General features: G+C 43.5%; 1 protein-coding gene across 1 annotated transcript in view; it reads right to left on the reverse strand.

The window, feature by feature from the left end:
* npc1 (Niemann-Pick disease, type C1) overlaps positions 1 to 21,946 on the reverse strand; it is a 38,141-nt gene that overhangs the window by 14,216 nt on the left and 1,979 nt on the right. The window contains exons 2-16 of the mRNA XM_078215580.1: positions 20,440 to 20,571; positions 13,055 to 13,161; positions 11,644 to 11,804; positions 10,500 to 10,667; positions 8,523 to 8,772; positions 8,351 to 8,427; positions 7,768 to 8,138; positions 7,205 to 7,431; positions 5,235 to 5,335; positions 4,024 to 4,126; positions 3,749 to 3,938; positions 3,224 to 3,406; positions 3,020 to 3,134; positions 2,613 to 2,740; positions 2,089 to 2,220 (exon numbers count right to left, since the gene is read on the reverse strand). Of these exons, the coding sequence (XP_078071706.1) occupies positions 2,089 to 2,220; positions 2,613 to 2,740; positions 3,020 to 3,134; positions 3,224 to 3,406; positions 3,749 to 3,938; positions 4,024 to 4,126; positions 5,235 to 5,335; positions 7,205 to 7,431; positions 7,768 to 8,138; positions 8,351 to 8,427; positions 8,523 to 8,772; positions 10,500 to 10,667; positions 11,644 to 11,804; positions 13,055 to 13,161; positions 20,440 to 20,571 (2,445 nt within the window). The remainder of the gene's footprint in view (positions 1 to 2,088; positions 2,221 to 2,612; positions 2,741 to 3,019; positions 3,135 to 3,223; positions 3,407 to 3,748; positions 3,939 to 4,023; positions 4,127 to 5,234; positions 5,336 to 7,204; positions 7,432 to 7,767; positions 8,139 to 8,350; positions 8,428 to 8,522; positions 8,773 to 10,499; positions 10,668 to 11,643; positions 11,805 to 13,054; positions 13,162 to 20,439; positions 20,572 to 21,946) is intronic.

Here is a 21,946-nt window from a genome sequence, read left to right on the forward strand (position 1 = left end):
CTTTCTACAATATATATTTCAGGTGTGGTTTCACCAAGGGCCTGTATGATTGCAGCAAGACATCTGATCCTGTACTCAAATCCTCATTCAAGACCAAACCATTTGCCTTCACCTACATGTTCACTGGTGTATTGTGAATGTAGCCCAATCCATCACAAACCAGCCTTCCATCCACATTTCCCACTGCCTCAAGCAACCAGCATAATAAAGGACCCCACAGAACCTGGATTATACTCTTGTTGGGAAGAGATAAAAGTCTGGAGATCATGTATCAATTGACTGAACAGCTTCTTCCCTGCTGCTGTCAGACTTTTGACTGTATCTACCTCATATTAAGTTAATCTTTAGAGGACACCCACATTTGTTCCTCAATCTATAACCAGATAATTTGCCTTCCAGTTTTTGCTGCTAAAGTGCATACCTCATGATACTGCATTGACCCAATCACACTGAAGCATCTTGGCATCCTCCTTGGCTCACTCCCACCCAGCTTGGCCTCATCTGCAAATTACATTTAGTTCCCTCATCAATATACACTGAACAACTGGGGTCCTAGCACTGATCCTTGCAGTACCAACTAGTCACTCCTGCCATTTGGAAAAGACATGTCTATTTGTGCAATGTTGCAATTAAGCCACATCTGCTAGCCTTGTCAACACTAGTTACATCCTCAAAGAATTCCAGTAGATTCTTAAAGTTCCCTTTCATAAATCCATGCTGACTGATCCTGACACTTTCTCTCCCCCCCACCCTCCCCTTCTGCTATTAAATTTTATAATGGACTCCAGCATTTTCCCTGCTATCAACATCAGGCTGACTGGTCTATAGTTCCCCATTTTCTCTAACTAGTAGGAACCATTCTAAAGTCTCTGGAATCTTGGGAAGGTGACCACAAATGCATCCACTTCCTTCAAAGTACAATTGGGATATAGATCAAGTCCTGGGAAGTAATCAGCCTTCAATCCCAATTTCCTGTTACTAATTTCCCTCAGTTACAATATTTCTGGTGTTTTATTTGTGCCCAGAGAACCAAAGTAATTCAGTTTTATTCCCCATAAATGCCCCTGTTTGACTGTAAAGTACCTACATTTTTTTCTTACACCTATAGAAGGTTCCCTGCAAGCTTCCCCTTTTTATTCAACCCCCTGGGCCTCCTTTGCTGAATTCCAAATGGCTACCAATCCTCAGTTTTTCCTGGCCATTTGTATGCCTCTTCCTTCCTTGGATCTAATTTCCTTGCAAGCCATGGTCTGGCCACCTTCCTGTTTTGTATCAGACAGGAATGATTTGTTGCAGTTCACCCATGTGATCTTTTACCATTGCCTTGGGGATTGTCATAGCAACTTCACTGCAGTGTTAATGCAAGTCTACATGTGACACTAAAAACTTATCTACTGTCATGTCTTTAAACAAAGATTCCCCATCCATCATAACCAACCAATTTCATTTAGATAACTACAACTCATCTTGAAAGAATTCTATGTTGTTATGGTCACTCATCCAAGGAGCCTTAGATTGTGAATTATTCCTTTTCATTAGGCAATACCCAGTCTAGAATTACCTGTTCTCTAGTCAGTTCCCTCCTATTGGTCCAGAAAACCATTCTGTACACTAGGAATTATTCTCTATTTGATTTGTCACCCATGAGACGTTCTTTTATCACACACATTTAATGCCATCCCAGTTTGGGGGTCCATATATCCACACGACCCCCAATGTTTTTCCACCCCTTGGTGTTTGTTCTTCCCATAGAGATTCCACCAATAGAGTCAGAGGTTTACAGTATTGAAACAGGCTAATAATTTTAACTTGCGTTAACTAGTAAGGCAACTCCACTTTCCTTACTAATACTGCTGGATGTTCAGTTCCCATCCCTGGTCACCCTGCAGCTATGTCTGTCTCTGGACTGTACTTCATTTAAAGTTTAAAACCTGGAATATTTCAAATCAAATTGGAGGGTCAAGTTAAGATAGTAACCAGCCTGCTCTAAGCTTTTGATAAATCAAAAGCAATTACATTTTACACCTGAAAATTTAGAGACAATTTATTAGAGCTGTCCAAAAGTCCATATAGAATCCCAATACTTACTACAGTGGGTCGCATCCAGTTTGTTAATAAAAATGGTGCATAAATGTTTTTGAAGCCTCTGAAGAGGAGTTCTTCTGAATCATCACTAACTTTTTCTTGTTTCACACAACACATGATATCCATACGATTACTCTGCAAGTGTAGAATACATTTATGTAACACCTGAGCTTTGATACCAAGCCACAAATGATATCTGAACATTTGGAGAAAGTTGAACATCTGGAGGGGTAGGGAGGGGATTTAGGCAGGCAAAACAGCTGTAGTAATTGAAGGCATAGCTACCAATGGTGCTGCACTGGAACATTTGCGGTGAGGGGAGAAAGATGTGCAAGTAGTCAGAATGGGAGGGAGGGTTGTAGTAGAGATAGAGAGGCATGACATGGATCTGCTTTGAGAACTTGCTATACTGGGAGCCAACTAAAAAAGGCTGAATGAGACTTGGTGCTAGTCCAAATATGGGGTGACAAGGGTGAAAGATAGGAGGCTGACTAAGGGAGCCCATGCCAATGGAGACTCAAACTCACCTCTTGTCGCTGGGCATCCAGCCCAAAGAGACTTACAAAGCAGGTTATCTGGAGTATGAAATCTATAAATACAGCCATTCCTGCAAAAAGGGAGAAGGTGCGAACTGCTGGCATTGTTGATAAAGAACCTAAAAAAAAAATTAAAGTTACAGCACTAACCCAACTCTGCTCCAAATGAGTATTTATTTAATCTCCCTTTAAAGAGTTATCCTTTTATTTCCCCCCCAGTGACTGGAAATGGCAATGTTTCACAAATCAACTAAGTTGCACATGCAAGCTAATCCATTTGTATTTTAAATTGCATGTGTCTGAGCAAAGGTTTGCAGCATTTCCTCCACTGATCTCTTTCTACCCCCCCCCCCCCCCCCCCCCCCCAAAAACCAGAAAAGCAAATGAGCATCACATACCCAGAAAGAATGCTACAGTCTCAGAAAAGGATGAAAGGAATATACTTGGTGCTACCTCCCCCAGCACTCTGCCAACCTGTTGGTCGATTGATTCGTTCTGTAAACGTTGGTCTCTCTGAATGGGAAGAAGACATTTGTATTTCATGCATACAATCATGTGGATGCTGGTGAAAACATTACTGTGCATGAAAATAGTAACAATACCCGAAATGTCTGAACGATGATAAAGATGTTGTCGACACCAACTGCCAAGACCAAAAAGGGGATGACTTCAATCACAATCAGTGTGAGGGGGATACCAGCATAACTGAAAATCCCAAGAGAACAGGCCACAGAGCTCAGGACAATGACAATACCAGCAACTCCCAGTGAAATCTTAGAGTCCACCTACAAAGAGATTGCAATGAGACAAAATTAAAATACCCAAGCCTTGCTGAGCAGATGCTCATCAGTTTATACCTCAGCCAAATGTTTGGAAAACTTCAATCCTTAAATTTAAAATATCCAAGAGTTAAGAGGACCAAGTCTCCCAATATGGAGTGAAAATTGCACTTTACTTAACAACCCTTTGTTCATTACCAGGAGCTCATGTTTTTATTGTACAAGCCTTTAATGTCACTGCAAACCCCCCCCCCCCCCACAGTATGACTAATCTCCTTCCCCAGCCCAAATACATTTCAATAGCAGCTTTATATTTTCCTATTAAACTGGGCATTCCAGTTCACCCACCATGAAAGTCCAGCAGCTCTTAATGTGTCCCAGGGAAATGGAGATGTACAAGAACATTATAGCATAGCTAATGATAATGGTGTTGATGTCACTGTTGCTCTCTCGATTTATCTCATCTTCAATGCTCCTTTCAGCAGAGAATGAAATGGTCAAGTTGGACTCATTGTAATTTTTCAGAAAATCAATAAATCTGAAAAGAAAAGACAAATCATCCAGTGTTCCACAAAAAACAAAAAGTCTTCAGCCAAGCTGGAATGCAAAATAGGATTACTTACACCTTCTCCCAAGCCAAAGCTTTGTTTAACTTTTCAGTGTCATTGTGATAATTATTTACAGGGAAAGTGATCACCAGTGCTGTGGCATTGTTATAATCATCACCTGTGGGATCAAATGATACAAAATTAGCTTCTACCAATTCAATTATTCATTTCTACACCATCCCCATATCCAGTAAATGCAGAGGGTGCTTCTGTTCCAAAGTAGTATTAGCTTGGGGAAAATGTACATACAATTTGAGGAAGTATAATTTCCCTTTACCCTGACAACCCTGCACTTCATTTGGCACAAGTCACATGAGCAAGATGCACATGGTTCAGCAGCTAGCTTGTGATCTTGGACTTTTCCTGCTCTTCTGAAGTGATTAAGCAAGCAAATGTAGAAAATCTGGCATCAACTCAGCAACACCATGCAGAGAATCCAGATTGCTCCACATTCATTCACTCAATCCCTGCCAATTAGTGTGGTTTGTTATAGTTCACCTTTGGAGTAAGACACCAAGTGTTCCACCTGTTGTGGATCCAGGGCAATTCTGCAGTCAGGCAAAAATGTTGCTTTATCCACATATTCTATAATAATCTTCAACCAAAGATTCACTGGCCCCAACCTCATTACAGCTTTGGTCCAAATATAGATAAGAGTTGAGATCAGAGTGACTGCCCTTGACATCAAGGCAGCATTTGACCAAGTGTGGCATCAAGGAGCTGCAGTGCCAGCAAAAAACTGGATTCCATGGGAATTGGGGGGGGGGGGGGGGGATGGAGAGAGAAGAAGAGTCTGTCCATATGCAGCAAGACCTGAACAATATTCAGTCTTGTGCCATAGTGCCAAGCAAACAGCATTTCAGAACTCTGACTAGCCATTGTGGCTACAGAGGTCAGAGGCTGGGAATTCAGTGTAATTTGCCTGACTCCCCAAAGCACATCCACTATCTACAAGGCACAAGTCAGGAGTGATGGAACACTCACTTATCTGGATGAGTGCAACTCCAGCAGCAGCATATCAAGTACAAGACATTTAGTGAATGGGCAATAATGCTGGCCTGGCCAACACCCATGAGAAATTGCTCAGCTCAAACTGGCTACAACGGCTGCCTGCTAACTGTTAGCCCAGCAAGAATGAAATGCTACCGCTTCTCACAGCAAACACCCTGCCACTCTAGCAGTTAGGGCAGGGTCAGAAACAATTTGTTGCTGCAAGACTTGCTCACCATTATATCCTCCCAAAACCAGCCAAGGAAAAACTGGTCCACCAAATGTGCCCAAGCAGGGATCGTGAAGCATAGTGGTATCATTCAGTGAAGCTGGAGCCCTGTTTAAACAAGAGTTTAGGATTGATCAGAGTTGCAATTTCAATATTGCCATGCAAGTAACTAAATTAATGTTTGCAGTCAGACCAGATCACCTTATGGGCTTGCTTACATGACCACAAACTTCACCACAGGAAACCTGCCAATACAAAATGTTTTACACCCTCCACTGAAACAATTTATTCAGGGCTCAAGCATGAAAAAAGTTGCCTGTCCCCATGAGTAAGCATTGGAGAGGCTAGGGGTCTTTTCCTTTAGCAGAGAAGGCTGAGAAAAATCAGGTGAGGGGGTGGGGACAAAGATGTACAAAATGGAGGGACATAAATAGGAAGTTTTCCCCTTAGTTGAGGGATCAACCATGGGGCAGGAGATAGAGGGATTCTGAGAAAAGGCCTTTTCACCCAGAGAGTGGTGGAATTGGGAACTCACTGCCTGAAAGGGCAATAGGCACAAGCTCAACATTTAATGCCATAGATAGGTGCTGGTACAGATATGGGCTGAAGGGCCTCTTTCTGTACTGTGACTGAAGTACTGTGAAGTTGCAAAGAACTGAAAATTACATTCCAGTTTGTGGGATAAATATTGAAGCTAAAGGGACAGAATGTCAAATTCCTAGACCCAGTGGCATGCATTTGGTGTGGAACAAGTGGTCCTGTCAGGTTGAACAATGGCATGGTGGCACACAGTGGTTAGCACTGCTGCCTCAAAGTGCCAGGGACCTGCGTTTGATTCGGACTGTATGGAATTTACATGTTCTCGTGGGTTTCCTCTGGGTGCTCTGGTTTCCTCCCACAGTTCAAAGATGTGCAGGTAGGTGGACTGACCATGTTAAATTGCCACTAGTATCGGGGGGGGGGGGGGGGGGGGGCGGGATTAGTGGGGTAAAATTTTACAGGAATAGGGCCTGTGGTCAATGCAGACTTGATGGGCCGAATGGCCTTCGGTATTGCATGGATCAAACCCAGTGAGCTCTAGCAGTGTGGGGAATCATGTTGTAGCCTAGGTGTTGAAAGGAGATATGCAGTTGATTTAGGAAATTGAAGAAACAATTGGACATTGCGGCAAGGACCCCCTACAAAAATAGAAAGGCGCTTCTCTTGAACAAATAATCATTTACCTGGCAATAAAATCTAGTGATTCAGAATAGGTATGAACTGTAGAGCAGATTTAGCCAGTTCCTCCATGGTTCTGCACATTTTGAAGGTTACTGAATCTGCTTCTACCATCTTGTATGCAGCACAGCCTAGATCACAAAAACCCAGCAGCAAGCATCTGACTGCATGGTGCCTCAGCTCCAGGGACCCATGTTCAATTCCAGTGTTGCACATTCTCTCCTCTCCATGTCTGTGTGGGTTTCCTCCCAGTGCAAAGAATTGCCAAGATATAGGTTAAAGTGATAGTGGGGTAAAAGTTAAAATTAGTCACAAGTAATGCTTACATTAACACTGATAAGTTAATGTGAAATTCCCCTAGTCACCACACTGACCTGTTCAGGTCAGTGCATCTAACCAGCACATCTTTGGACTGCGGGAGGAAACCCATAGACATGGGGAGAATGTGCAGACTCCTCAGTGACCCAGTTGAGAATCAAACCTGGGTCTCTGGTGCTGTGATGCAGCAGTGCTAACCACTGTGCTGCCCACATGGGGTTATGGTAAGCCTGGGTAGAGTTGGTGACTCAATGGCATTCTGCACTGTGGGGATTCTATCTATCTTCTGGGTTTTTTAAAAAAAAAGCAATTTCAATATCCTCAGTACCTAGTTCCTTGCTAGTTGATCTTATGGTTAAGCATTTTAACAATGTTGCTGGCCAGGAAGTTGAACACAGGATATTCTTGGAATAAGAGCAAGAGCTGGTGGTGGTCACATACCTAGTGCAATACAGGAAGTGGCTATGGTAGTCAGCATAGACAAAAAAGTCATCACCAAGGGAATGATCAAGGACAGCATGACTGTTTTGGAAGTAGTTTAAGACACTCAGGATGGTACAGTTGTTGTTATATGGAGCCAAAGGTGCCAAGCAGATGTCCTGCAGCTTCACAGTTTCGTTCTTGTAGAAAGCTTCCAAATCTTGAATAGCATTCTGCAAATCCAGTACCTAAAAATACAAGATACTTAGACAGCATTTCCCAGTGATAAAAACTCCAAGTTACATTGAATTTTGTTTGGTGTTCTTGTGCAGAAAGAGCAGACAGCTTAGAGGAACACTGATCAGAACTTGGACAGGACAGATCAGCTGATGCCTGCAAAGAGCCAGCCAGTTCCAATTCCATTCTCCCTGCCCCTTCCCACTCTTCACTAGAGAATGCTTCAAATCAGAACTCCACACCGCCTCTAGTTTTGAAAGTGGTCTTCTGGTTATTGACCCTTCTGCCAGACCCCAATGAGGTCCAGCTTCCTAATGTTACTTGAATGATTCCAAAAAAGAGCCAACCTGATGCAAGATGTCTTTGTCCAATGGAGGGCCAAATGGCACATCTGATCCTGATGGATAAGGAGAGAAGGTGGTCCATGAGCTATTGGGAGCTGTAATAATCAGCTGTTCAGTGCGGAAAAATGGCCCAAAGTGAGTGTCAAAATAATACTTTTCCTTGCGAGCTTGGCTGGATGGTGCAGACCAGATTTCAACTGGGTCAGTGGTGATTTTCATGAATACCAGACCAGAGCTGCAGATTCCGACTGCAATAGTGGTCAGCACAATAACTAGAGCAGGATTTCTCACACAGTAGGACCCCCACCATGTGAACAGGTCACGCAGGAGAGCTTCAGATTTTGCACCAAGCTGTTCACAACAAGATGTGTTATCTGAGGAGAGATCAGGAAGCAAATGGTCAAGAGGGAAACCTCTACCCCTTCAAATTAAAGGGAGAAAAATTGCATTAATGGCAGAAGCAAGCTGACATGATCCACCTCATGAAGAACCAGCTATACAGACATGGCAACTTCATGGGGCAACCATTCCCCACCCCCATGCTGGCACATCACTGCCACACTAAACAGTAAATGGAATAACCTACCTAGGTCATGACTGTTGACTGAATGATTTGCACTGGTATCAATTATTGGAGCATATTCAGAAGCAATGTGTGTTTTTCTGTTGAATAATGAATTAAATTAATTTGCAGACAGCAAGAAAAATGTAGCCATTTAAAATACTCAATTTGTGGAATTACAGTAAAAGATTGTTACCTGAAATACCACATGCTGATGACTGCTCCACCAAAGACAACCAAGAAGATCAGATAGGAGATCCACATTATAACAGCCATAGCATCCAAACCAAAAATAGTCCATGGGATAGGTAGTGGCGGGGGAATTGGTTTTGGGCCACAGACTAGTGAACAGTCCTGGCAACTGCATGGTGGGGAACCATCATCCAATGTTTCATTGCAGCCTTTGGTTTCATTATTCATGGGGATCATTCTTCCAATTGGATGATCTATCAAAAGAAAAGTTGCTGGTACTGATACAAGTCACCACCATTACAGTTCAATATAGTGGAAATCTTGAGGACATTACATGCAGTGGACAATAGGGAACCTGTGGATGTGGTGCATCTGGATTTCCAGAAGGTATTGGCAAGATGCCACACAAAAGGCTGCTGCACAAGATAAAGGTGCATGGTGTCACAGGTAATGCATTAGCATGGATAGAATACTGGTTAACTAACTGAAAGCAAAGAGTGGGGGTAAATGGGTGTTTCTCTGGTTGGCAGTGACTAGGTGTCTCAGGGATCAGTGTTGGGACTGCAAATGGTTTACAATTTACATAGATGATTTAGTTGGGGACCAAGTGTAGTGTGTCAAAGCTCACAGATGACTGAGATGAGTGGCAGAGCAATATAGGTAGTCGAAGAGAATAGGCAAGGGTCTGGCAGATGGTGTACAATGTTGGTAAATGTGAGGTCATCCATTTTGGTAATAACAGCAAAATGGATTTAAAGAGTAAAAAATTTGCAGCATGCTGCTGTGCAGAGGGACCTGGGTGTTCTTGTGCAGGAATTGCAAGGAGTTGGTTTGCAGGTAATTAAGTCAGCAAATGGAATTTTTCCATCATTGCTAGAGGGATGGAGTTTTTAAAAAGTGGGTTTATGTTAAAGCTGTATAATGTGTGGTGGTGAGGCCACATCTGGAGTACTGTGCAAGAGTTTTGGTCTCCTTACTTAAGGATATACTGGCACTGGAGGTGGTGCAGAGGGGATTCACTAGGTTGAATTCTAGAGTTAAGGGTTGGCTTCTGAGACAGACAGACTATACTCATTGGAATTTAGAAGAATGGGGTGTGGAGAATATAAAATTATGAAGTGAATAGATAAGATAGAAGTAGGGAGGTTGTTTCCGTTGGCAGGTGAAAACTAGAACTAGGGGGCATAGCCTCAAAATAAGGGGGGTAGCAGATTTAGGACTGAGTTGAGGAGGAACTTCACACAAGGGTCGAGAATCTGTGGCATTCCATGTCCAGTGAAGCAGTTGAGGCTACCTCATTGAATGTTTCCAAGGCAAGGATAGATACATTTTTGAACAGTAAAGGAATTAAGGGTTATGGTGAGCAGGCAGGCAAGTGGAGCTGAGTCCACAGAGATCAGCCATGATCTTATTGAATGGCAGAGCAGGTTTGAAGGGCCAGATGGCCTACTCTTAGTTCTTAAGGATGAGAAATTCTGGATTTTGACCATTTGAAATATCTCTGCCTAATACACAAGTGAAAAGAATAATGAATCGTATTCTGGACTTTCCTCCCAATTCAATTGTCTCAAGCCAAGTAACTGATGTTCCAAGGTCCCCTTCTAAACCACAGAGCATCCAAACAGGTCAAAATCCTGGAAATCCCCATGGATGTACCTGCACTGGTTCAACTCTACCTTCAAGTTTAGGACTTGCCAGTGACACCCAAGTCCAATCTGGTTGATTCTTCAGCCTAAGCCATGTATTTTGAATCACCAATTGGAGACAAATGCTGACTAACCAGTTCTTTTCACAGCAATTCCCATGTTCAGAATGTTGGTCAAATACATTGACAGTAATCAGTAACTTAGTACAGGATGATGCAACATTTTACACAGCTATTTGCTTTGGCAACTACTTATTCAAATCACAAATGTGATGCATCCATTGCTAAAGACTATGCAAAAATATTTCTACATTGCACTATGTTGTAAAGGCTTACCACTGAAGATGGGAATAATGTTGAAGGGAGTCTGAGCATTACTGGTGCTGCACATGTACTGAATCCAGTTGGTTGCATTACAGTCCTTCACATCTTTTCCACAAAGCAGCCCCAGAGCCTTGTCATTACTTGAAGGTGACTGAACATCTTTACAGGCATTATACATGGCTACAAAAAACAACAAATTGGTTCTTTCAATAACCGAGGCAGTGACAGTGTCAAAGTTCAGAGCCCTAGCAACATGAATTTGCATTCCAGTATTTAAGCCCACTGGGCATGCACATCAAGCTGATGTTCGTGCCAAATGCTATTGGATACTTGCATATGGATCTTTTCTAATCTCAAGATTCACTTGATGTTCAAGCCAGTCAGGAGTGGCAGATACCACCTTAGCTGTAGTTGATGTATGACTGGAAGCCAGTCAGATAAAAACCTTCCATTTGAATTTATTGAAAATTGTGCACAAGTGAGCTCACTATTGGATGCTCAGATAGATGCCTATTCACCACAACAGTAGTGCTCCACTATTATTTTGTCAACCCACTTCCTCATCCAAAATTAGGATGGTGGACTCAATGGAAAAATGCATTGCAGAGTTACAGCATGGACAGATTCAATCCCCTGCTTGTACAGAGTAAATGACCCTCATAGCAGCAGCACAAGTGTAAACTGCTACTCTAGCAAGAGAAAAGCAAAGGTCCTGCTGGATATTAACACATGTATTGGTATACAGTGAAGAGTATTGTTTCTTATGTACTAAACAGAATGCATACTGTACAAAAAAGGAATGAGTGCAGAATGTAGTGTTCCAGTCATAGCTAGGGTGTAGAGAAAGATCAACTTAGTGAGTTAGGTCCATTCAAAAGTCTGACAGCAGCAGGGAAGAAGCTGTTCTTGAGTCAGTTAGTATGTGACCTCAGATTTGTATCCATTTCCTGATGGGGTGCATGGGTCCTTGATTATGCTGGCTGCTCTGAGGCAGTGGGAAGTATAGAATTATTTACAGGGTATCTAGTCATTAACTAGGCTGTGGCACCAACATTGAGATTTCACTACCAAAGATTGTCAATGGCAAAACAAAATCCCTCATTTGTCTGTCAAAAGCATTCCTTCTAAAAAATTCACCAAAAATTGGAGTTCTCACCATTTGCAAAACTTGATCCAATGTAATATTCCACCTCAGTGATGCTGGTCTGGTTCTGAACATATGGTTTGAATTGGGTGGCATTCAGAAACAAGCTTTGAGCAGGACTGCATGTTAGTTCACAGTAAAAGGTCATGAAATTGTGAAAGCAAGATGGACACCTGTAAGACAATGATAGAGGTTAAGTTTTTGGTTTTAAGGGAACACCCAGCGGGAAACATCCTCTAAAACAGAGGAATTTCTTCAGCCAGTGGTGAATCTGTGGAACTCTGCCACAGAAGACTGAAGGCCAGGTCATTGAGTGTCTTAAAGACAGATAGAAAATAGTTCTTGATTAGCAAGGGGAAAAGGCAGAAGAATGGGGATGAGGAAAATATCAGCCATGATTGAATGGCTGAACAGCCTAATTCTGCTCCCATGTCATTTAGCTGGATAAATCCTGTTTTCTGTCATTCGGCCTTTGAATTGTAAACTGCCTTGGTTTCATATCCCCAAATACCCTTATTCATCTGACAATCTATTACTGAAATTTTCAATTGGCCCTTCAGACCCTATAGCATGTTTTTGGGACATGGAGGGAAGGTTCTAGATTTCCACCACTGAAATAGTTCCAAAATCTACCAGGCTCTAATTTTAAGATCTTCATCCTTCAATTTTCTATGCAAGCCATCCTCATTTAATTTTTGGGCCACAGCATTCTGGTACGTGCTGCACCCCCAAGGCCAACATATTCCACAAGTGCTGTGCCTGGAATTGAACAACATGGGTTTAACCAATGACTGTTCCTTCACAAGGTGGGTATATTGGAATTACATTGGTTCAGAAACATTTGCAATTCTTCAAGAATCTGAAACAATTCAGGCTTGGGTGGATAAGTGTCATTGATCTTCAACAAGAATCATATTCAATAGCATTACAAAATCCCTCCACTTAACATTCTGGGAGTTACCATTGAGCAGAAATGGAACCGGGCAAGCTATGTAAATACTGGTTACATATTGAAAATGTGAATTTAATTCACATCTGACTTACCAAAGCCTATCCACCATCTACAAGACAAGCCAGGAGCATGATTGAATACTCTCCACTTGCCTGGCAAGTGCTGCTGCAACACTAAGCCTGGACACAATCCAAGACAAAGCAGCCCAGTTGATTGGTACATGTGGATGGGGTGCCATTGACAAGTTGCACTGTAGCAACTCAGCTCCTTTGACAGCATCTTCCACTGCCTTGAAGGACAAGGGCACCACCACCACCTACAGCAATGCTCACACCAAGATTAAGCACAAGTTTAACTACTCCAGTCTAAGAAAACAATATCAACAATCCTGAAGGAACCTCAAGAAGGTTAATGGAAACATGCTTGGCCTGGATCTGACCATATTTTAAGCAAAAGACAAAGAATGGATACCTGGACAAGAACTGCAGTGGTAGCTGCATATTATCCTTAAGTGTATGTAGTTGTTGAATATCACAGCAAAGTTCAAGATTCCCATAGTGCAAATTAGGACACAATTCCTAGAAAGGACAAAGAATTAGTGACGGCATCAGGGCACAATTTAAAGTTACAGCCCACTTAAGAACATCACAACTGTAAAATGCACAGTAATTATTGGCATAATTCAGGGCAATACTTAGAACAAAGAAGCAAAGGTAGTAATCTCAGGATTGCTGCCTGTGCCACGGGAAGGTGAGGACAGGAATGGAGTGAGGTGGAGGATGAATATGTGGCTGAGGGACTGGTGCAGGGGACAGGGATTCAGGTTCCTGGACCATTGGGACCTCTAGGGGCAGGTGTGACTTGTACACAAAAAACAGGTGGCACTTGAATCCCAGGGGGACCAATATCCTGGCAGGAAGGTTGGCTAAGGCTACTGGGGAGAGTTTAAACTAGATAGGTTGGGGGGAGGGAATCAAAATGAGGTGACTGAGTGAGGAAGGTAGCTTGCAAACAGAGAAGGGTTATAGCCAGTGCAAGAGGGCAGATGGACAGGGAATAGAGAAGGGGCGAGCTCAGACCAAAGGATTGAGATGTGTTTACTTTAATGCCAGGAGTAGTGAATAAAGGGGATGAGCTCAGAGTGTGGATCGATGCCTGGAAGTGTGATGTGGTGGCCATTACAGAGACTTGGATGTCTCAGGCACAGGACTGGATACTCCAGGTGCTGGGATTCAGATGTTTCAGGAAGGACAGGGAGGGAGGCAAGAGAGGGGGTGGAGTGGCACTGCTGATCAGGGATAGTGTCACAGCTGTAGAGGTGTATGCTGTGGAGGGATTGTCCACTAGGTCTCTGTGGGTGGAAGTTCAGAGTGGGAAGGGGCTGGTCACTTTGCTGGGAGCTTTCTACAGGCCACCCAATAGTAACAGGGAGGTGGAGGAGCAGATAGGGAAACAGATCCTGGAGAGATGCAGTAATAGCAGAGTTGTGATGGGAGACTTTAATTTCCCAAACAGATTGGAATAGCCCTAGTGTAAGGGGAATGGATGGAGAAGAGTTCGTTAGGTGTTCAGGAGGGTTTCCTGACAGCATGTGGACAAGCCTACAAGAGGAGCAAGGTAAATGAGTTGATGGTGCAAATCAGCACAAGTGGGTACGATCTAGTGGCCATTACAGAAACGTGGCTGAAAGGTGACCAGGACTGGGAGATGAATATCCAGGGGTATCAGGCGTTTAGGAAGAATAGACAGGAAGGAAAAGGTGGTGGGGTCGCGCTATTAATAAGAGATAATATCAGGGTAGTACTGAGGGATGACATAGGCTCTGAGGAACAAAACGTGGAATCATTATGGGTAGAGATGAGGAATAGTAGAGGGAGAAAGACACTAGTAGGTGTGGTATATAGGCCCCCAAATAATAATGTTGAGGTAGGGAGGGCTATAAACAAGCAGATAAGGGATGCGTGTAAAAACGGAACGGCAATAATCATGGGGGACTTCAACATGCACATTGACTGGCAGACTCAAGTCGGTAAGGGTGGAATGGAGGAAGAGTTCTTAGAATGCTGTCGGGATAGTTTCCTTGAACAGCATGTTATGGAACCGACGAGGGAACGAGCTATTTTGGATCTGGTATTGTGTAACGAGGTAGGTAGAATTAAGGAACTTATTGTGAAGGACCCTCTTGGGTCTAGTGACCACAATATGGTCGAATTTCTGATTCAGATGGAAGAGGAGAAAGTTTGGTCCCAAACCAGTGTCCTCTGTTTGAACAGAGGGAAATATGATAGGATGAGGGATGAATTGGCTAAGGTAGACTGGGAGAGCAGGCTGGCAGGTAGGATAGCTGAGGAACAGTGGAGGATTTTTAAGGAGATCCTTTTCAGTTCTCAGCAAAAATATATTCCAGCAAAAAAACAAGGATTGTAAGAAAAGGGAGAACCAGCCGTGGATAACAAAGGAAATAAAGGAGAGTATTAAAATAAAAACAGCTGCGTACAGAGTGGCCAAAAATAGTGGAGAAACAAGTGATTGGGAAAAATTTAAGAAACAACAAAGAGACTAAGAAAGCGATAAAGAAAGGAAGGATAAACTATGAAGCTAGGCTAGCAATTAATATAAAAAATGATAGTAAAAGTTTTTGTAAATATATAAAAAGGAATAGAGTGGCTAGAGTGAATGTTGGACCCTTGGAGGACGAGAGGGGGGAGTTAATAGTGGGAAATGAGGATATGGCTGAGTCTTTAAATAAGTTTTGTGTCGGTCTTCACGGTGGAGGACACAAATAGTTTGCCAAATATTAACGATAGAGGGTTGGCAGCAGGAGAAATACTTAATACAATTAATGTTACCAGAGAGGCAGTGCTGGGTAGACTAATGGGACTGAAGGTGGACAAGTCCCCGGGTCCGGATGGAATGCATCCCAGGGTATTGAAAGAAATGTCAGAGGTAATAGTGGATGTGTTAGTGATTATTTATCAAAACTCGTTGCATTCTGGGGTAGTGCCGGTTGATTGGAAAACGGCTAATGTTACGCCGCTGTTTAAAAAAGGAAGGAGACAAAAGGCGGGTAACTATAGGCCGGTCAGCTTAACGTCTGTAGTAGGGAAAATGCTGGAATCCATTATTAAAGAGGAGATAGCAGGGCATCTGGATAGAAATGGTTCGATCAATCAGACGCAGCATGGATTCATGAGGGGAAAGTCGTGCTTGACGAACATGTTGGATTTTTATGAAGATGTGACTAGGGCGGTTGATGGAGGAGAACCGGTGGATGCGGTGTTTTTGGATTTCCAAAAGGCGTTTGATAAGGTGCCCCGTAAAAGGCTGCTGAAGAAGATTAGGGCACACGGAGTTGGGGGTAGTGTGTTAAAGTGGATTGGGGACTGGCTATCCAACAGGAAGCAAAGAGTCGGAATAAATGGGTGTTTTTCCGGTTGGAGGAAGGTAACTAGTGGCGTGCCGCAGGGATCGGTACTCGGGCCGCAACTATTTACCATTTATATAGATGATCTGGAGGAGGGGACGGAGTGTAGGGTAACGAAGTTTGCAGACGACACAAAGATAAGTGGAAAAGTGAATTGTGTGGAGGACGGAGAAGATCTGCAGAGAGATTTGGACAGGCTGAGTGGGCGAGGATATGGCAAATGGAGTATAACGTTGATAAATGCGAGGTTATACACTTGAGGAAATAATAACAAATGGGATTACTATCTCAATGGAAACAAATTAAAACATGCTACCGTGCAAAGGGACCTGGGGGTCCTTGTGCATGAGACGCAAAAGCCCAGTCTGCAGGTACAACAGGTGATCAAGAAGGCAAATGGGATGTTGGCCTATATTGCGAGGGGGATAGAATATAAAAGCAGGGATGTCTTGATGCACCTGTACAGGGCATTGGTGAGGCCGCAGCTGGAATACTGTGTGCAGTATTGGTCCCCTTATATGAGGAAGGATATATTGGCATTGGAGGGAGTGCAGAGAAGGTTCACCAGGTTGATACCGGAGATGAGGGGTTTGGATTATGAGGAGAGGCTGAGGAGATTGGGTTTGTACTCGTTGGAGTTTAGAAGGATGAGGGGGGATCTTATGGAGACTTATAAGATAATGCGGGGGCTGGATAGGGTGGAGGCGGAGAGATTCTTTCCACTTAGTAAGGAAGTTAAAACTAGAGGACACAGCCTCAAAATAAAGGGGGGGGTCGGTTTAGGACAGAGTTGAGGAGGAACTTCTCCCAGAGGGTGGCGAATCTCTGGAATTCTCTGCCCACTGAGGTGGTGGAGGCTACCTCACTGAATATGTTTCAAGCACAGATGGATGGATTCCTGATCGGTAAGGGAATTAAGGGTTATGGGGATCAGGCGGGTAAGTGGTACTGATCCACGTCAGATCAGCCATGATCTTATTGAATGGCGGGGCAGGCTCGAGGGGCTAGATGGCCTACTCCTGCTCCTATTTCTTATGTAGGAGAGGCTGTACTTGATCTGATACTGACCAATGAATCTGGACAGGTGTCAGATCTCAGTGGGAGAGCATCTTGGGGATAGCAATCATAACTCTCTCCTTTAGGCTTGCATTGGAAAAAGAGGATCAGGCAAGCTAGCAAAGTGTTTATATGGAGTAAGGGGAAATATGAAGACATTAGACAGCAAATTAGAGTAGTAAATTGGAAGGAGGTATTCTTGGGGAAATGTACAAGAAGAGAGGTGGCAGTTTCAAGGAATGTCTGTCTAGAGTTCTACAGGACAACGTTCTGAGCAGACAGGGAGGCATTGGTTGGTTAAAGGAACCATGGTGCACAAAAGCTGTGCAGGACCTAGTCGAGAAAAAGAAAGCGTACAAAAGGCTCAGAGAGCTTGGCAAAGATAGGGATTTAGAAGAGTATACAGCTTGTAGGAAGGGACTAAAGGAGGAAATTAGGAGAGCCAGAAGGGTTCACGAGAAGGCCCTGGCAGGTAGGATTAAGGAGAACCCCAAGACATTCTATAAATATGTGAAGAGTAAAAGGATGAGACGTGACGGAATAGGGCCTATAAAAGGTGATGGTGGGAAAGTCTGTACGGAACCAGTAGAAATGGCAGAGGTGCTCAATGAGTATTTTGCCTCGGTTTTCACAAAGAAGGACCTGGGTGGATGTACTGCAGGTGTGCGGTGGACTGAAAGGATTGAGTATGTGGACTTTAAGAGGTTGTGCTGGAATCTTTGAATGGCATAAAGATCGATAAGTTGCCAGGTCCAGATGGGATGTATCCCAGATAGACCTATGTTCTATCTGTGTTCTATGTCTATCCCAGGTTACCGTGGGAGGCAAGGGAAGAGATTGCAGAGCCTCTGGCGATGATCTTTGTGTTGTCGATGGAAATGGGAGAGGTGCTGGAGGATTGCGGATGTGGTTCCTATTTTCAAGAAGGGGAATAGGGATAGCCCAGGTAATTACCGACTGGTGAGTCTAACCTCAGTGGTTGGTAAACTGATGGAGAAGATCCTGAGGGACAGGATATGTGAGCATTTGGAGAGGTTTAGTATGCTCAAGAATACTCAGCATGGCTTTGTCAAGGGCAGATCATGCCTTAAGAGCCTGGTGGAGTTCTTCGAAAATGTGACTAAACACATTGACGAAGGGAAGGCAGTAGATGTGGTTTATATGGATTTTAGCAAGGTGTTCGATAAGGTCCCCCATGCAAGGCTTCTAGAAAAAAAAAAAGAGGGGGCAAGGGATCCAAGGGGCTGCTGCCCGGTGGATCCAGAACTGGCTTGCCCAAAGGAGGCAGAGAGTGGGTATAGATTGGTCTTTTTCTAAATGGAGGTCGGTCACCAGTGGTGTGCCCCAGGGATCAGTTCTGGGACCCTTGCTGTATGTCATTTTCATAAATGACCTGGATGAGGAAGCGGAGGGATGGGTTGGCAAGTTTGCCGATGACACGAAGGTTGGTGGGGTTGTGGATAGTCTGGAGGGATGTCAGAAGTTACAGAGGGACATAGGTAGGATGCAAGACTGGGCAGACAAGTGGCAGATGGACTTCAACCCAGATAAATCCGTCGTGGTCCATTTTGGTAGGTCAAATGGGATGAAGGAGTACAATATAAAAAGGGAAAGACTTAGTACTGTAGAGGATCAGAAGGACCTTGGGGTCCAGGTCCATAGGACTCTGAAATTGGCCCCGCAGGTGGAGGAGGTGGTTAAGGCGGCGTATGGTGTGCTGGCCTTTATCAATCGAGGGATTGAGTTTAGGAGTCTGGGGATAATGATGCAGCTGTACAAGACCCTTGTCAGACCCCACTTGGAGTACTGTGCTCAGTTCTGGTCACTTCACTATAGGAAGGATGTGGAAAAGATTGAAAGGGTGCACAGGAGATTTACAAGGATGTTGCCTGGATGGAGTGGCATGCCTTATGAGGATAGGCTGAGGGAGCTCGGTCTTTTCTCCTTGGAGATGTAGGATGAGAGGAGACCTAATAGAGGTGTATAAGATTTTGAGAGGCATAGATTGGGTGGACTCAGAGGCTTTTTCCCCCAGGGTGGAAATGTCTGCTACGAGGGGACACAGGTTTAGGGTGCTGGGGGGTAGGTACAGGGGAGATGTTAGGGGTAAGTTTTTCACAGAGGGTGGTGGGCGAGTGGAATCGGCTGCCGTCAGTGGTGGTGGAGGCAAACTCAATAGGGTCTTTTAAGAGACTCCTGGATGAGTACATGGAGCTTAATAGGATGGAGGGTTATAGGTAGGTCTTGAAGGTAGGGATGTGTTCGGCACAACTTGTGGGCCGAAGGGCCTGTTTGTGCTGTAGTTTTTCTATGTTTTATATTATTGAGAAGGATACAACCAGCTTTTATATGGCATCTTTAATTAACAAAACATTCCAAGGTATTTCAGAAATGCTTGTAATATTTTGTGAAGATTAGGTGATCAAAATGTTTCTGGACATCACAAGGGGAGAGAATTCCTGATAGTCATACCTAGGCAACTGAAGGCATGGCCAAGTGGTGGTGAGAAGGAATGCTTAATAGGCCAGAATTGAGTAGAGATAGCAAGTTGTTGAGCTACAGATTAGAAATTTGGTTGGTGGTGGGAACACTGGAAAGTTCATCTATGATACTAGAAATATCCAGGTTGATACATTAGGAAAAGACTAACAGGCTGGATCTAAGAGCCAAGGATGACCCAATAGATGTTACCAATTTTGAAAGTGGACTTGGTGGGGAAGAGCCCACCAATAAACCAAGGGAATTTGGAGAAACAGTCAAGATTAATGCTATGCATTGAAATAAGCATGACATATCACAGGATTTTTAAAAAGTGTTACAATACTGGTTTGCAAGGAGACTCAAGTGGAGCAACATGGGCCAGTTGGGCTGAATAGCATGTGCTAGAATTCAGTAGTATTGCTGTACCTGGAGCCAAGAGGCATCTGTGCTTGCTAACCTACAAGGGCTGGAAAATCTTAACCATTGTATTAACTAAAATACACTGGCCCATTGGTTGGAATTGATGTACAGTCCTACAATCTCCCTTCTCATGCAGTACAAATTACTGCTCCCTTTGAAATAAATTGTTATTCTTGCATCTGCCCTGATGAGTGCAAGACAAGCAGCTTCAGCAACATGTCTTTTTTCAATCAATACTTAAGATGCAAGGTGTTATAGCTGCACTTAATCCCTTTCATAGCATTTTGATGAACCTAAAATGAGCAGGTTGAGATCCTAATTCATGGCTCCTCCAAAGAGAAAAACAACAAAGTCTGTACATAAAATATTTTCAACAATGTTTAGTTTGTAAAACTGCCTCCAGCCAATTTCTTCCTCCAAGGTTTAGCAGATTTTTAAAGCTTTGATCCATCAGCAAAACCCACAGGTCACTTACATCAATTAATCCATATCCAGCTTTAGGCAGTGGTTTTGGTGGGCCACTATATTTACAGTTATACCGTTTCTGTGTGGTCGGATCTGTCCCACATTCACCATACCAAACACAAGTTCCATTCAGTGCAAATACCTAGAGGGGAAAAGTGAAGTTTAGATTAACTGGCAGGTCATAAACAAGTGCACATGACTAGCAGAGTGTTAGGGCATGCTTTGGATTTTATTTTCTGAAGACTCAAGAATGACAGCCCTCACCCAAATGGTCATACAGGCAGTGATAAACAAGTCATGATTAAGCACAGGCAAATATTAACAATCCCTTTGTTGTAAAGAAGGAGGAATGCCATGATAATTAGTACCATGACAAGTTATGCACATTTCTCAAGTATCATCAATCCTGAGACCAGAACATTCAAATCTGGCAAATTTGCAGGGAAAAGGAATTAAGCAGGCATTGAATAGCAGGTCAAGCAAGGTCCCACATGTCTACTCCTGCTCTATGTTATTGTTAAAAAACTGTTTACTGGGGACAGTATATAATTTTTGCAGCAAATTATTGCAGTTGGAGCCAAACATTGTAGGAAGCTATATCCAAGTGGGGGATTTGACTTTGGGGATAGCAGCCACACAAAATATTCACACTCATCCTTTAAAACTGGAATGAACACTTGGCACATAACATTCAAGGCTATGGGCTAAGTGCTGGTAGATGGGATTCGGTGAAAGCTCAGATGTTTCCCCACATGGCAGTACAGACTTGGTCCGAAAGGCCTCTTCTGCACTGTATGTTTATGATATTTACTGAGAAGGGTTTTGACCAAATTGTGGCTTTGAAATTAATTTGACTGAAGAAAATGGCTTACTGATGAAAGATGTTGGCTCATTTGGGAAAAATTGGTGGTTAGGGAGAGTCAGACAACTGATGTTTTATAGTTCATGAAGTTAGCACAGAACAGGTAGAATGGCCTCCTGTTTTGTCCACAGTAGTAGTAAACCATTCAGCCCATCAAATCTTCATTGCATCAGATCACGACCCCTACTGTGCTAAACCCCCCCCCCAAATGATAAGCAGCCTTGAATACATTCAGTAACCCAGCCTCCATTGCTTTCTGGGGTAGAGAATGCAAAAGACCAACAATCCCCAAGTGCCCCCTATGCCGAGATTCCTCCAAGGGGGGGGGGGGGAAAGAAGGAGAAGAGAGAACATCTCCATGTCTACCCTTTCATCACCTCATTCTTTTATTTGAGAATAGGCCCAAAGTTTCCTCAAACTAAACCCCTTCATCCCAAGATTCAGGCCAGCAAACCTTCTAAACTGCCTCCAATGCAAGCATATCCTTCAGGCAAGGAGGCCAAAACTGCCTAGTACACAAGGTGTGAAGTTACAGCTGCAGCAAAACCTCCCTGCTATTATACTTGATCCACCTTGCAATAAAGGAAACTTCAATTTGCCATCCCAATTGTTGCTGTACATGCACACTAAATCAGAGAACACCCAAAGCCTTCTG

This window comes from Mustelus asterias, chromosome 7 (genome assembly GCF_964213995.1).
Source record: "Mustelus asterias chromosome 7, sMusAst1.hap1.1, whole genome shotgun sequence".
In the NCBI taxonomy this organism is placed as follows: Eukaryota; Metazoa; Chordata; class Chondrichthyes; order Carcharhiniformes; family Triakidae; genus Mustelus; species Mustelus asterias.